We start from the raw sequence: 16686 nt of genomic DNA, 5'->3' as shown, positions 1-16686 counted from the left end.
TTCTATTCACGCTGTTGTTGTGTATTTATTATTGTTTTCAGCTTTGACATGTATGAATTATACAGACCTATTCTTTTAATCAAATGTTTTTTTTCTCACAATCCTTGTGAAATGTATCACGTTTAATGGGGTTTGTGCATTGCGCAATGCACATTGTTTATGATTAAAACATACGCACTTGTCTTTACGCTTATGTTCACAATAAATATTCAAAAGCAGCTTTCGTGGGGTCCTCCAAGAAATGCGGGGCCCTAGGCAACTGCCTATATTGCCTGTGGTATAGGCCGGCCCTGCCAACACAGACAATAGTTAGTATTGGATGGCATAGTAATGATCATAACAAGGATTTACTATTAGCTTATTTCATTTGAGGAGTTGTAGCTACTAGCGCTTATAGTGTGTGATGGTAGAATTAAATATTATTCTTAAGATCTTGGGGTCACCGTCTACTTGTTTGTATGAATAAACAAGCCATAATTCTGTAAATACGGAATATTAGTGGCTTTCAACTGTAAAACATGTCCAATTTGGATAATAGTAAGTCAGTGGAATAAACAAAGCATGAAGTTAGCATTAGCTTCCTCTTGATTAGCCCTGCTTAGCACTGAAGTGCACAGAGACTGATGCTGGAATACATATCTAGCTTTCCTAAAAATCTACCATGGCATCAGCAATGACATCATGGAGGAGTTAGCGGTTACCAGTTTGCACTGAGTTCACAGACTGTATTTTTCTGCAAGTGCTCGTTCATTTTTTCCTTTTTCAATTTCTGAATACTGGAGTTTCATTCCTTCTCAGGGATGATTTATGGTTGTTGAAGTCGAGTCTGTTTTCCCTCATCCTTCAGCCTCTTCCTCACATTTCTGGAAGGAATTGTTTTCCTGGAAATAACGTTTTCCTGTAGATCATCATGTTCTCTCAGGCTGGATGTCAGGGTGACACTTGAAAAAATCATGTAGTACATTAAATCATGCTTCCTATTGGATAAAAAGAAGATTGCATAATATTTAAACATGGCCTCAGAGAGCTGAAGTGAGATTGTTTATACAGGCAAATGGGGGGAAAAAATCATCTGAATCACCTGGATCACATCCACAGACCGAGAGAGCTAGACTGTACAAACATGGGTCACCGAGGGTGTGTGAATTGATCATCCTGCTAATTTTTCCCTCTCTGATTCCTTAGCAACCCCTGGTGCGTCTGCGGGGTGGTGCAAATGTTGGCGAAGGCAGAGTGGAGGTGCTGAAGAATGGTGTTTGGGGAACAGTGTGTGATGATAACTGGAATCTGAAGGCTGCAACTGTAGTGTGTCGAGAGCTGGGATTCGGAAGCGCCAAAGAGGCTCTCACTGGAGCCAAGTTAGGACAAGGTTTGTGTGGCTTTTCATGCATGATATGTTTTATCAGTGCTTGTAAAACTGAGATGATTTGGAGGCACTGAGAATCAAGACTGAACACTCTTACCTTAGTTACCAAACTACTCGGTGTCCTAAAAGTTGGTGTTGGAGTTGGTGACTTTTTTATCTTTAGCTTATTTTTTATCTTTTGTCCGTAGTGATTCATAAAGTGCAAGTCAGGGGCTTTTGACACTCACTCACTATCCACAGTTGAATGAATGGCCAATTACTCTGGAATAGGTTTTGTGCAGCAGATGCCCTTCCAGCTGCAACCCAACACTGGAAAATACCCAAACACTCACATTCACATGCACGCTTATACACTTTGGCCAATTTTGTTATTATGTCTACCACATACCTTTGGACTGTTGGGGAAACCCATGCGAACACAGGGAACACAGACAAACTCCACACAGGAATGGCTCCTAGCCCAGCCGGGACAAACAAACCCAGCAACCTTCTTGCTGTGTGGCAATACCCACTGACACTTTGAGAGTTTTAAAAAAATATACGTGTAAAATTAAAAATAATACTTAATTTTTGCTCTATTTTCATGAAGAAAAATAATCAGATTAAGCAATAAATTGAATAACTTGAAAGTGTTATTGTTTCCAAAAATAGAGACGTATAGCAGCTCTAGCCACAGGTTTGTTCTGAGAAACTAAATAAAAGACAAGTAGCCACGCACAGCATTTATGTCACTTCTCTTTTGTACCTCTCAGAAATTTGAATAAACATGAATATCCATTAAACAGAAGGCAAGGATAATGTCACATGCTGTCCTTTTTAGAAACAACACAATGTACAACAGCCTGTTTCTGGCATTCATCAGATGTTCATGGTTCGCTTCTCTTTACTAAAGCTCTTCACTGCATTAGAGGCAGATGTGAACATTTGTTAGCCAGGAGACTAATGCGTGGCTAAACATCTGCATGTGCTGCTCCTCAGCTGATGTTTGGATGGGACCTCATACTAGCGGTTGAAAATCCATTTCAGTCGATTTGCTGAGAGATGATAAGATATTTAGGACATCTGCTCTTGCAATGTGCAATTATATATTGACTATGCGGGATGAGGGTTATGTAGTGCTTTTCTCAGTAATGTGTATTTGTGTAATAAATATGCATGCTTTAGTGAACCAAATTAAAATATTTATTTAAATTATATCTCATTTATTAATTAAACTTTCCAAGAGATAATAAGAGTTTCTGACCTACATTAACCTCCAATTGACAGATTTCAACAGATGCAATTCTCAAAGATGACCAATTTTTGATATTAAACAAATGTTAACATATTTGCTTTCTTGCACTAGGCAATTAATGGCCATGGAAGATTTCATTTGTTTTTTAACTTGTGCTAGCATAGGTGTCTGCTGTAGATTGCTACATATTAGATAGATGTTTCACATACTGTATCAGATACATATTTTTCTAGAAAAGTGTCTTGTGAACACTTACAGTCTATAAGTGGGATAAATATGCCAGTTTCAGACTGCCAACTGAATAATTTCTTAGAATAGGCTGCTGGGTGGGATCATTGATTCACAATGCTTTGAAGCATTATAGATGTTCAGATGTATATTATGTATAATCTACAGTGGTAAAAGAGTTCTAAAAAAATCATACTTAAGTACCGTCACTTGCCTAAAAATGTAGTGCAAGTAGAGTAAAAGTATCTGTTGTAAATATTACTAAAATTATGAGTAAATAGTAGAGCTTCCAATACAGAGTAGTATTACGTTGTAAAAAGCTGATGCCTTTACATCTAATTTGTGGATGTGTGTAAACATAACATTCTGTATTGCATTTAGTTATTGCCCAGCAGGCACACAATGTCATAAGATGTTGATATTAGGTTAAATTTAGGTCATGACATCAGAGACCAAAATTCAATGTTTAGCCAACGTCTAAGGACAATTTTGGCAAGAAAGTGGCGCAGTAGGTAGTGCTGTTGCCTCACAGCAAGAAGGTCGCTGGTTCGATTCTCGGCTCAATTGGCGTTTCTGTGTGGAGTTTGCATGTTCTCCCTGCATTCGCGTGGGTTTCCTCTGGGTGCTCTGGTTTCCCCCACAGTCCAAAGACATGTGGTACAGGTGAATTGAGTAGTCTAAATTGTCCATAGTGTATGAGTGTGTGTGTGAATGTGTGTGTGGATGTTTCCCAGAGATGGGTTGTGGCTTAAAGAGCATCCGCTGCGTAAAAACTTGCTGGATAAGTTGGTGGTTCATTCCGCTGTGGCGACCCCAGATTAATAAAGGGACTAAGACAAGAAAATGAATGAATGAATAAGGACAATTTTATTTTGATGTAAAATTATGTTGATATTTGGTTAATTTAAAATTGTTTTATAAACTAAACAAAATCCAACATCTTAAACCAATTTCATTTTGACGTAAAATATTGATATTTATTCGTTAGGTATGGCAACTAAATTCCATAACCCGATTTTCATTTCCAAACCAAATGTAACATCCCCACAACGTTTGTTACAATGCCAATCTGATGTCATGTTGATGTCTTGTGCCTGCTGGGTGTTTAAGGCCATTTCGATCATTATAAAGTAAACATCCATCATCGTCTCATCAGTGACATGCATCTTAACAGTCTTTGGGTCAATACACATAAAGATTTTGGACATCTTCTTGGACAATTCTTGGACATTTCTTAATGCTTTCAAACAGTTAGCTGCATTTAGAAATCACCCATGCCTTGAGGTAGTTTATTATAATGGGATTTACCTTTTATATGCGATTTGATTGGACAGGAATCACAGGACTGATTTTTCTAATTCCCATAGACAAGAAAAAATGAATTTATTAAGTTGGATCTATCCCCCTGCAATTCATACCTGCACACTTGTAAGCTTTAATTCCATTCTGCAGGTTTAAAATTGAATTGATCACTCCAAAATGTCCAACAAAGACAACATTTTGTTATTTTTGGTGTATTCGTGGCAAAAATAGCTTTGTTTTATTTTTCTTCAGTGCAAACCAAAAAAGATAAAACGGTTTACAAATCACCACAACACTCAGGTTAATATTGTGTAGTCTGAAAGTGGCGTAATGCGACCCACAAGTTGGTTGTCTACCTTTATATTTGCTTTAGCCTTCAGCTATGAGAACTTCTTTAAAATGGCTGCCAGAGTGTTTTGATTTACACTGCATTGCAAACAAAAGTGCTATTGTGCTACATCTAAACTTAATTTTATCATTCTTTTGAAGGTTAAGATTGAGGTAAACAACTATTTGGTTTGCCTAGTCTGAACAAATACTTCTTCAGTGCTCTCATAGCACTCTCCTATAATCTATTTATTCAAGGCGATTACTCTCATCTGATGTGATCGGTAGAGCTGACCTTACGGGGAAAAAACGTGACTCTGGTAAAAGATTTCTGTGTTTGACATCTGGTTGATATTAAATTCTTGTTGAATCTTCAGCCACTAAAAGGTACCAAGTCAGGTGTCCTACTTGTATGTGTTTCAGATGCAAAACGTTTAAGTGCCATCTGAGTTTTTCTTCTAAAATTAGGCATTATTTAGGCATTATTTGTGTTCATGTGTTCAGAAATTAACGTTTTTTGTTTTTTTTTTTAAAAAGGACAGATTTCTTTGATTGCCTTTAAAATAAAATAGTTGAACACAACTATAGGAGGCTAAGAAAAATACCCATTTAAGAAGAAAATTTCAGATGGCACAGAGGTTTTTGCATCTGAACTCTTCAAATAGACACATCCTTTGGTACCTTTTGGTGCCTGAAGCATTAACAAGAATTCAGTATCAACCACATGTCAAACACAGATATCTTCTACCAGGGTAATTTCTTTTTTTTGCATCAGAACTCAGAATTTCTTATCCATGAACACTCTTTTGGATAATAATGCCCCATTTAATGTACACAATGTATTTAATGTGTACTTTTTTTGTCAGGAATGGGTCCGGTCCACATGAATGAGGTGGAGTGCTCTGGATTTGAGAAATCTCTCACTGACTGCTACTTTAATAATGATGCTCTGGGATGCAGTCATGAGGAGGACGCAGCTGTTCGCTGTAATGTACCTGCTATGGGCTTTCAGAAAAGGGTGAGGATTTTTAAAATATAATTTACATATTAATTAGCAATAGTTTTACGCTCATGAATCGGTATGATTATGAAACATTAACATTATGTTTGCTTTTGACTATAACAGATACGACTAAGTGGAGGAAGAAACCCATTTGAAGGACGTGTGGAAGTTCTCGCTGAGAAGAACGGTTCTCTCGTTTGGGGAACCGTTTGTAGTGAAAACTGGGGGATTATAGAGGCTATGGTGGTCTGCAGACAGCTGGGATTAGGCTTCGCCAGCCATGCGTTCCAGGTAAGACTACTTACTAAATGTGAAAGTCCTTCAAAATTGTAAATTGAATGGGTTTAAACAGCCACAAAATACAAGCTACTATTCTGCTGAACACATGATCACTATGAAAAAGTGCATTTAAACAATAAATTCATGTTTCATAGTATTGTAGTTGCCATTTAAATTCACCTTTTCATTCATTTGCTTTCACACACACTCTAAAGCAAGTAGTATTTATGCATCACACTGAGCTCTTCTGCTAAAATGATGTAGAGGGAAACAAAATAACAGTGAAGGGTCTTGATTCAATCTAAACATAAGTGGTCACAAGAGTCACATTTGAATTCATGTTCAATTCCAGGTTTCTATGATCAGACTTCTCATAACAGTCAGCCTTCAACAGCACCACACCATCAGTATCCTCAATACAGTCAACGGGATGGTATACATTGATCAGCTCTCATTCATTTTTAAGGGTAGTTTGTGCAGATAAAATTATTTAATAGTGCAGTATGTCATTTTTGCCACTAGATGGTGAATATTTACAACGAACAAAGGTGTAGCTTGATGATGCTGTGACTGGGTGTAACATCATGGGATTTGTGGTCTTCGTTAGAAAAAGAGTAAGGCTGAAGGCTGTCGAAGCAAAAGAGACCACTGAAGTAATAACTAAAAGAGATGAGCGCGCTGCCTACATAAGCAGCGGAGCTTTTATTATGGCAGCATCGTCCAGTTCTTCAAGTTGTGTTTTATAAGAACTCAAATCAGAAAACAGGACGTCATTAGCATTGCAACACAGGACATTGTGTGTGTCACTAGTCACATTTGTTGATTGAATATTCTCAAAAATATTTAGTATACTGTAAGTACAGTACAATTCATTAAAATATTTAACACTGTTCTAGTGGCTTTGGCATATTTTAATAAGAAATCGTACACATTGTGCGATCGTACATACCATTCTATAAGCACACATAATGTAGCCAATGTGGCTCTCCGTTTTATCCACCACAAATTTCCTGGCTTCCAAATCATATTCATTCCCATTTATTTAAATCATAACTGATTGCTCTTGTAATGTCACGCACTATCAAGTGGTGAGGTGGCTGGACTACAGAGGGGTAGCTAACAGCTCAGTGACAAACTCATAATGATACAGGCCTGGAAACTATTACTGCATTACAAACAGTATGGAAGCAGTAGTTTGATGGGCGGTTTTATGAGTGGAAACGCTAAAGTGCTTTTGCAGGCTAATGCAATGATTAAGTGTTATTATGAAGATTGACGGAAATTTGCCACTAGTGGATGCATGTGGCCACATGTCAAAACATTAGGGCCATAATGGCTTCGGCCCTGGGACTTAAAGCCGTTAAATTTAAGATATTATTGTTGTGAAAATGCTTGCATGAATGATTTGTGCAGATCTCATGTGCCTAGTCATACTGGTCTGTTTTTTTGGAAACTTGTAACTGGAGTTCGTTCTTCGTACCTTGCTTAAATGATCTAAGATGATTTGACAGATTCTGGATCTTTTTAATTTGATAACTGATCTCTGGCTAATTTGGTTCTTCAAACTAGTTCACGAATCAGATTAAAATGTCTGGATGAACTGATCTGAGATTGCTGTGTGTGATGTGAAGGACAGATCTATTGATCCTCGAAACCATGATCAGCAATGCAACAATTGGCTGACGGCACAGCAGCGTAATGACATCATCTAATTAATATTCAATTATTTAAAATTATATAAAATTCTTTGTAAAATGTTTGTTAAATATGACACGCAATAACTCTCCACATTTGTTGTGGGCTGCAGGCTTTACACTTTCATGTGTCAAGAGTATTTAGCAATTTAGTTTTACATTTAGAGCGAATTTTCTTTATTATAGTAGCCTATAGGCCTCAAGTTTCTTAATCAGTGTAAGGAATAACTCTGTTTAAATGCAAAAATTCATTTTGAAATCAGATTGCAACTTTTACCAAGCATCAAATCACCGGCATACTAGGGGTCAAAACATATGCATGACTGTATAAATTATTATTCCTTAAAAAAAAAAAACAGTCAAGTATTGTGCATGTCTATTATCATACACAACATGTACTAAAGCTGGTTTAGTACCTTAAAATAGTATGCGTTTGTATTTAAAAAGTCCCTATTAATAAATGTTCACGTTGAACCCCTTGGGGAGAGAACACTCCATGACAGTTTATGTACTTTTATTTCAGAGTGCAGATTGCATAAGTTTTATTTATTTATTTTTTTGCTTTAAACGTAAACTGAAATTATATATATATATTTTATTATTAGTATTATTATTTTTTTTTTACTATTTTCCCAAGTGTATATAACTACTACTGTAAGTAAATATCAGCATTTGGTACATACATTCAGTGTTACCTTTGCTTGAAGCAGAACTGTTGCTATGACAACAACCCTCAAATAAGTTTTGAAGAACGAAATGACCCTGCATCATGTCAAATCGTCAATAACCAAACCCAGCTAATTGAGTAATCCAAGTACGAAGAACAAACCCCTGGTCAGATTGGGAGGAGCAGTTTAAACCAGCTTGAACCAGAAAACCATAATAATATACAATATAGCAGATGAAACCAATCAACTTTGACCAATTCAGCTAATTAAATTTATTTCTGAAGGATTACATGACACTGAAGCTTAATGAGGTTTAAGTTCAGCTTTCCCAATATATTATAATAGATTTGATCAAGTACAAGCAGTTGTGCTTATCATGAAAGGCTTAAAGGGATAGCTTGCCCAAAATTTCAAATTGTCATCATTTACTCATCGTTGTTTTAAACCTTTATGATTTTCTTTCTTTTGTTAAACATTAAAAAAAATATATAAGAAACCTGTAACAATTGACGTCCATAGTATTTGTTTTTCTTACAGTAGAAGTCAATGGACACAGGTTTTCAGCTTTCTTCATAATATCTGCTTTTGTTTTTAACATAATAAAGACATTTATAAAGGTTTCAAACCATGTGAGGGTTTGAGTAAACAGCAAATCATTTTGTTGTGTGTGTGAACTCTTTAACAAGAAAGTGATTAATTCAAGGTAACTCATGCATTAGCTTGTTCTGACATGCTGTCGGTCACGTTTTCTCTAAAACTGTTACCAAAGCTCAAGAAGTGCACGATACAACTTCCAGATGTTGGAGTGGCCATTAAACATGATTTGTCTGACAGTCTGGACCGGTGGGTCTTTCCAGACAGCATGTGGGGGAGTGGATCAACAATGGGGCGGGGGGTAAAGGAAGCCCATGGAAACTCTGACAGAATGTGCCCACATTCCCCCTGCCTGTGCTGGCCATCCGGCAGGCTTATCAATCAGGGGAGGCTGTGACTCAGTCTAAGAGACCATCTAAGGCACATCACATGGAAAGCACATGGAAAACAGAACATAACAGTAGATGAAGATGACTCACCATGAACATATGTTTGTGCAGTCATCAAAACTGACATAGACTTTCCCAATCTGTGGGGTACAGCTTGTCTTATGTTTCAAACCTCTAACCTCATGGAACCGCTGCAATGAAAAGCAATCTTGAGAGCAGATGCTCAAATCACGTTCAGAAACATTTGGATGATCTGTAAAATGTGATTAAACAGCCCTCACTTGGTCAGAAGGTGTAACGGCAGACTTCATTTGGTTGAGAAAACAAAATGATAATAAAAACATCCTAAAAGTGAATTCCTTTTTTTTAAACTGTCAAGCTGTACATTTTTTTGGTCTATTTAGCCAATCTTTGTGTCTGGCGGGAGCATTTTTTGCTTAGCTTAGCACAGATCATTGTATTGGATTAGACCATTAGGATCTCGTCCAAAAATGACCAAAAAGTCTAAATTAAAATGTTTTTAAGTGACTCTCACAAATGTATGCATTGTTGTAAGGCCTGCTCCCTGTGTAAGCAGGTAGTCGTGTTAATATATTGATGAATATTAGCTGATTTTCAGGTGCCGATCATTGCCTCTGCTACAGCCATGTTAGGTAGCATAGTTCCTATTAGGCCAGAATGAGAGTATACCTAGCAAACAATTTTGTGTTAAAAAGACATCTAATAGACATCTAAACATAGAAAGCTTTGCTAAAACAGGGCTAAACTTGGGCTGTCAGTGAAAATCTAAATCTAAGAATAATCCAAACTAGACTAGTTGTCATATAGACAGATTAGACTGGATATGTGTAGTCATTCATTTCTGTTTATTTGATGAATAGTCTAATTTTGGCCTATTCTTGGATGTCTATACGATTGTTTACTGACAGCCCAAGTTTAGCCTTATTTTAGCCAAGATGACTACATTTTATTTAGACTTCTACTAGACATCTATTAAAAACTACAAAAAATGCTGTGCTGGGTAGCACATGATGTAACTACACAAAAGTGCAGCTTTAAATATGTAAACTGTGCAAATTTTTTTTTATTTTTGATATGCTAATGGTCTAATCCACTTCAATGATCTATGCTAAGCTAAGCTAAAAGTGCTCCCGTCAGAACAAGAGATTGGCAGAAAACTTAATGTTCACTTAAATGTCTAAATCCTGCTTATAACCCAGGAATAAAAACTTTTAACACTTTAAAAGCTGCACTTTTCCATGGGGTTTAAAATTAGCCACAATTTCCCCTTGTTTCATTCCCATTTCATGATCATTTCATGATATGTCATTTTTGTTCGGAAATAAACAATGCAGTATTAGAATGTTACAACTAGATGGACTATAAACCAACAGCAATTGTTTGCGTATTGTTTGTATATGAACAGCTGTTTCAGCCTACGTGTTAAAATGGTGATGGAAAATTCATCAGGCAGGAGAAAAGACTGTTTAAGACACACTATTAAACATTTCAAGCTAGCCGAATCAACAAACCAATCATTTGTTTGTTGCTTCATTTCAGTAAACCCATTGATTTGGGTTTGATTGAAGTGGACTGATTATTTTACAAATTCCTTTTCATCTCAGTCACTGCAGAGGAAATGAGTTTATAATGTGGTGTAAGATGCGATTAAAATGTGAATGTGGGATTAAATTACTGCAGTTCAACTGATAATTTTGCTAACGTGTGTATCATATGCTTGTTTAGGAGACCTGGTACTGGGCTGGAGATGCGAATGCAGATAATGTTGTGATGAGTGGAGTCAGATGCTCAGGAACTGAGATGAGTCTTCCTCAGTGTCTTCATCACGGAAAACACATCAACTGCCCCAAAGGAGGAGGACGCTTTGCCGCTGGAGTCTCCTGCTCTGATAGTGAGTCTCTCACCTCATATTGAAGAAACATAAAAAATTAATGATTTATTGGTGTCAAAACTTATATATATATATATATATATATATATATATATATATATATATATATATATATATATATATATATATATATATATATATATATATATATATACTGTATGTATCATTTTTTTTAAACAGACAATATATTGTAATGTTTGCTGTGTATACAGAAAACAGTATCCTGAGCTATTATTCCTTTTTAAACATAAGCAAAGTGTGAAAATACTGAAGATTTTCTATTAACTTAAAGGAATTGTTCACTCAAAAATCTAAACTTACTCTCATTATACTCACCCTCAAGTTGTTCCAAACTTGTATGAGTTACTTTTTCTGTTTAACACACACACACACACACACACACACACACAAAAAGATATGGTGGTAAAGTTGATACCACATTCCCCACTGACTTCAATAGTTGGAGTGAATGAGTAAATGATGACTGAGTTGTCATTTTGGATTAATTAGCCCTTTAATAAACTCACAATGGGTGATCTTCAGAAGCAGCTAAAAGCCTAGTGGTCCAGACTAATTTGCGGAGGAATTTGTTTCTGTCTGACTTCTGACCTCTGACGGCATCCATCACAGCGGCCCCTGACCTGGTGCTCAACGCTCAGTTGGTGGAGCAGACCACCTATCTGGAGGACCGGCCCATGTATGCTCTTCAGTGTGCTCTAGAGGAGAACTGCTTGTCCAGCACTGCCCGAAAGAATGACCACAGCTCCTACCGCCGCCTGCTCCGTTTCTCCTCACAGATACACAACGTGGGCCAATCCGACTTCAGACCCAAACTGGGATACCACGCCTGGACTTGGCACGAGTGTCACAGGCAAGACCTGCAAACATCACACCATGATCACAGATTATTACCAATACTATTACCAATACTAAATAATAGCAAATATTTGTTGAATATGACCACACCTTACAGTGCCCAGCATAAATCAGTACATACAGATCTCTCTAATATTATTACTTTATATATGAAGCTATACAATATGATATTCATGCATATACAGTATAGTAGTCAGTACCAAAACCAAAACTGGAATTAATCCAACAAAATAACAAGATTGTGGTGCAACACCTATGAATATGGAATATTCAGGAATATAGGACATTTAGTTGAACTTATTTTTGCAACACCATATTTAAATTGTTTTGTCTTTCTGTTCCTAAATAGATCAGGAGACCATATTCTTACTTTAATGAATAAAACTGTTTATTGAAACTGTTTAAATGCATTAAAATACTGTATAGTGTCTACATTCACTGAGAAATGAATAAAAATATAATTTTTTAAAAGGGTTGAACTCATATATGTTTGCTTTTTCAGATATCACCTTTCATGCAGTGTGTAATGTAGCTGTTTGTGAATGAAAAGTTCTGTCATGACAAATTATGGACAGGTTTAATATGGTGATGAATTTTATATGGACACTTGTATGTGTTTGTTCTTGAGGGCGTGCATGTTAAGATATAGATATATTATGTATATATACACTCACCGGCCACTTTATTAGGTACACCTGTCCTACTGATTGTTAATTCATCATTCGATAAATTTCTTGTCGGCTTAGTCCCTTTATTAATCCCTTTATTAATCACAGCGGAATGAACCGCCAACTTGTCCAGCAAGTTTTTACACAGCGGATGCCCTTCCAGCCTCAACCCATCTCTGGGAAACATCCACACACACATTCACACACACACTCATACACTACAGACAATTTAGCCTACAAAATTCACCTGTACCGCATGTCTTTGGACTGTGGGGGAAACCGGAGCACCCGGAGGAAACCCACGCGAAGGCAGGGAGAACATGCAAACTTCACATAGACACGCCAACTGAGCCGAGGTTCGAACCAGCGACCCAGCGACCTTCTTGCTGTGAGGCGACAGCACTACCTCGCCCTGCCTGTTAATACAAATTTCTAATCAGCCAATCACATGGCAGCAACTCAATGCATTTAGGCAGACATGGTCAAGACAGGAAGCATCAAAATGGGGAAGAAAAGTGACTTTGAACTTGGCATGGTTGTTGGTGCCAGACGGGCTGTTCTGAGTATTTCAGAAACTGCTGATCTACTGGTATTTTCAAACACAATCATCCATAGGGTTTACAGAGAATGGTCTGAAAAAGAGAAAATATCCAGAGAGTGGCAGTTCTGTGGGCACAAATGCCTTGTTGATGCCAGAGGTCAGAGGAGAATGGCCAGACTGGTTCCAGCTGATAGAAAGGCAATAGTAACTCACATACCCACTCGTTACAACTAAGGTATGCAGAAGAGCATCTCTGAACGCAGCAGAAGAACACACTGGGTGTCACTACTGTCACTTTACATAAAACTGAGGCTCCAATTCACACAGGCTTACCAAAAATTGGACAATAACAGATTGGTCAAACATTGTCTGGTCTGATGAATCTCGATTTCTGCTGTGACATTCTGATGGTAGGGTCAAAATTTTGTGTCAACAACATGAAAGCATGGATCTATCCTGCCTTGTATCATTGGTTCAGGCTGGTGGTGGTGTAATGGTGTGGGGGATATTTTCTTGGCACATTTTGGGTCCATAAGTACCATTTGAGCATTGCGTCAACGCTACAGCCTACCTGAGTATTGTTGCTTGTCCATCCCTTTTTGACCACAGTGAACCCATCTTCTGATTGCTTCTTCCAGCAGAAAAACGTGCCATGTCATAAAGTGTGAATCATCTCAGACTGGTTACTTAAACCTGTCAATGAGTTCACTGTGCTTAAATGGCCTTCACAGTCACCTGAACTCAATCCAATAGAGCACCTTCGGGATGTGGTAGAACGAGAGATTCGATCATAGATGTGCAGCCGACAAATCTGCAGAAACTGCGTAATGCTGTCATGTCAATATAGATCAAATCTCTGAGGAATATTTTCAGTAAATTGCTGAATCTATACCACGAAGCATTAGGACAAAATGGGGGTCAACCAAGCTGGTACTAGTAAGGTGTACTTAATAAAGTGGCCGGTGAGTGTACATAGATATTATTGGTGCCGAGCACAGCATACTGAGACCTGCTCCTGCCAGTATATTCACAGACATGCTTCAGATTGCTAAAGCAAACAACAAATTTATATTAATGCTGTCAACTTTTATATATATATTGGCAACAGCAATCAATCAACCATCTTTGTACAGACTACATGTAATTATATAAAACATGTAATTATTATTTCTCAACAAAAAGAATATTCTGAAATATCAGTCAGTAATTCCAGTCTGATCTCTTGCACAAACCTGCGTTTGTCTTCATTGGCTGCTCATGAACATCTACCTTGACCCTCACACACCATAGCTAAGGCATGGAAGAGTTTGGTTTGTGTTATCAAAATATTGTGGAAAAAAAACAACTTTTTTTTTAAAGTACATTTAATCTGAATGCTCTTCCAAAGGCTTTAACTGACACAGTAAAACTGACACCATTGTTACTGTCCATTTGTCTGATTTTACTGATGACCAATCAGAGCAGAGGAGAGGTTTAAAGAGACTTTAATTTTAGACACTGAGAGAAAAAAGCTTTAATATTTGCTATTTATGAGTAAATAAAGTGCTTTTTGACCTTGGACTGACCTTTAAAATAGCACAACTGGGGCACTTCATTATGATACACAATAAAACTCTCACATTGTATTGTTGTGTGTCTGCACAGGCATTATCACAGCATGGAGGTCTTTACTCATTATGACCTGCTGAGCTTAAACGGCACCAAGGTAGCAGAGGGTCACAAAGCCAGTTTCTGTCTAGAGGACACTCATTGTGATGAAGGTGAGAATGCGAGGGCTGATCCCCTGAACTTTATTCAGTTCAAGCTGAATTTCTAACTGGTTGTTTTCTTTGGACTAGGTATTTCGAAGCGTTACCATTGTGCTAACTTTGGTGAACAGGGCATCACTGTTGGCTGCTGGGACACTTACAGACATGACATTGATTGTCAGTGGATTGATGTCACGGATGTCAAACCAGGAGACTACATTTTCCAGGTACAGTTTCAAATCACTGTTGGTGTGAAGTTTAGACAATGAGTTTTTGAGGGAATTCTCTTATGTTCACCGTAGGTGGATTTATTAAGTTAAGACATTCAATTCAATCAGTTGTAATTTACAAGTTGGATTAAGTGTATTCTATATATATATATATATATATATATATATATATATATTAACTTTATTTCTTCCTGTCATGCAAAGCTTTTCCTGCATCTAGTCCTCACATGATCATCGAGAAATCATTTATGCTAATTTGGTGCTCAAGAAACATATTATTATTATTATTATTATTATTATTACTATTATTATTATTATTTTTATAAATTTTAGAAACTCTGCTTTTTTATATATTTTGTAAACTGATACATGCCATTTTAAACTGGGAAGGTATGATTTAAAAAAACCAAGAAATTAAAATTTTATACAACAAGAGTGCATCAAAAGTCACAGCAATATTTATTATGTCACAAAAGATTTTTTACATCACATAAATGTTCTAGTCTTTAGATTCCTGATAATCCAAAAATAGCTGCTAAAAAAAACGTTTTGTAAGATATAAGATATTTTAAAAAAAATGGAAATAGAAAACAGGTATTTTTTATTGTAATAATATTTAATACCAACTCGTTTTTTCCTCTATTTTTAATTGGTATTTGACAAAAGTAGTATAAAATACAGAATAAGAAAAATCACAGACTGTCTTAGTTTTACTATTTTGCTTTACTTTTTGATTAAAGAACTGCAGCCTTGCATAAAGAGACTTTTTAAAACTTTTGACCGAAAGTCAATATCAAAAATGTTATTTCACCTGACACGTCTCTTTCTGACACACAGGTGGTAATCAATCCAAACTATGACGTCGCTGAATCAGATTACACCAACAACGTCATGAAGTGCAAGTGCCGCTATGATGGATACAGGATATGGACATACAGCTGTCATATAGGTGAGTTGGTTAGAAAAATAAACCCTGATTCTGTAAAGCTCTTTTCTGCGATTCTTTTCAGACTTCTGTTTCATTTTTTGTTATATAGGGAAATAACTAGGAATAACACATGGCAATAAAGTCCACAATTACCCTGTCTATAAACAGTGTTCATTCCAAAATTCTCAAAATATAATTAATATTATAAAACAAAATTACCAATTTGCAACATCAAGCAGCCAGTTTTATTTTATAGTTTTTGTATAGTTTAAAATTGTTATATCCTGGATCTTACATGCTGCAAAATGGTGTTGGATAGTGACTTTTATTTTGAAGGTTTTAAAAGTGCCTAAGTCTGTCGCCAATACAATTTTTATACAAATACAATATACAGTTGGAGTCAGAATTATTAGCCCTCTTTTCATTTTTTCTTTTTTTAAATATTTCCCAAATGATGTTTAACAGAGCAAGGAAATTTTCACAGTATGTCTGATCATATTTTGTCTTCTGGAGAAAGTCTTATTTGTTTTATTTTGGCTAGAATAAAAGCAGTTTTAATTTTTTAAAAACCATTTTAAGGTCAAGATTATTAGCCGCTTCAAGGTATTCTTTTCAATATTCTAAAGAACAAATCATCGTTATACAATAACTTGCCTAATCACCCTACCCTGCCTAGTTAACCTAATTAACCTGGTTAAG

At 36.5% G+C, this 16686-nt stretch overlaps 1 protein-coding gene and 1 long non-coding RNA gene across 6 annotated transcripts in view; one reads left to right on the top strand and one right to left on the bottom strand.

Moving 5' to 3' along the window:
• loxl2a (lysyl oxidase-like 2a) overlaps window positions 1-16686 on the top strand; it is a 41630-nt gene that overhangs the window by 21941 nt on the left and 3003 nt on the right. For 3 of the 5 annotated variants that reach the window (XR_015500489.1, XM_087269644.1, NM_001099244.1), the window contains 8 exon segments: window positions 1186-1369; window positions 5324-5475; window positions 5584-5751; window positions 10831-10996; window positions 11627-11867; window positions 14726-14841; window positions 14920-15056; window positions 15897-16008. Coding sequence is in view for 2 of the 5 variants with exons in the window: in XM_087269644.1 (XP_087125770.1) it covers window positions 1186-1369; window positions 5324-5475; window positions 5584-5751; window positions 10831-10996; window positions 11627-11867; window positions 14726-14841; window positions 14920-15056; window positions 15897-16008 (1276 nt within the window). In the remaining 3 variants the exon portion in view is untranslated. 5 annotated transcript variants of the gene reach the window in all.
• Window positions 8057-14415, bottom strand: LOC141376352 (uncharacterized). The gene is made up of 4 exons (XR_015501104.1): window positions 12947-14415; window positions 11524-12575; window positions 11333-11368; window positions 8057-11009 (listed from the first exon to the last, which is right to left on the bottom strand). It is a non-coding gene; the product is annotated as an uncharacterized LOC141376352 (long non-coding RNA).

The sequence above is a fragment of the Danio rerio genome, chromosome 10, assembly GCF_052040795.2.
Source record: "Danio rerio strain M-AB ecotype USA chromosome 10, GRCz13ab, whole genome shotgun sequence".
In the NCBI taxonomy this organism is placed as follows: Eukaryota; Metazoa; Chordata; class Actinopteri; order Cypriniformes; family Danionidae; genus Danio; species Danio rerio.
Note: the sequence above shows the minus strand (reverse complement) of the source record. Positions and strands in the feature narration are given on the sequence as shown.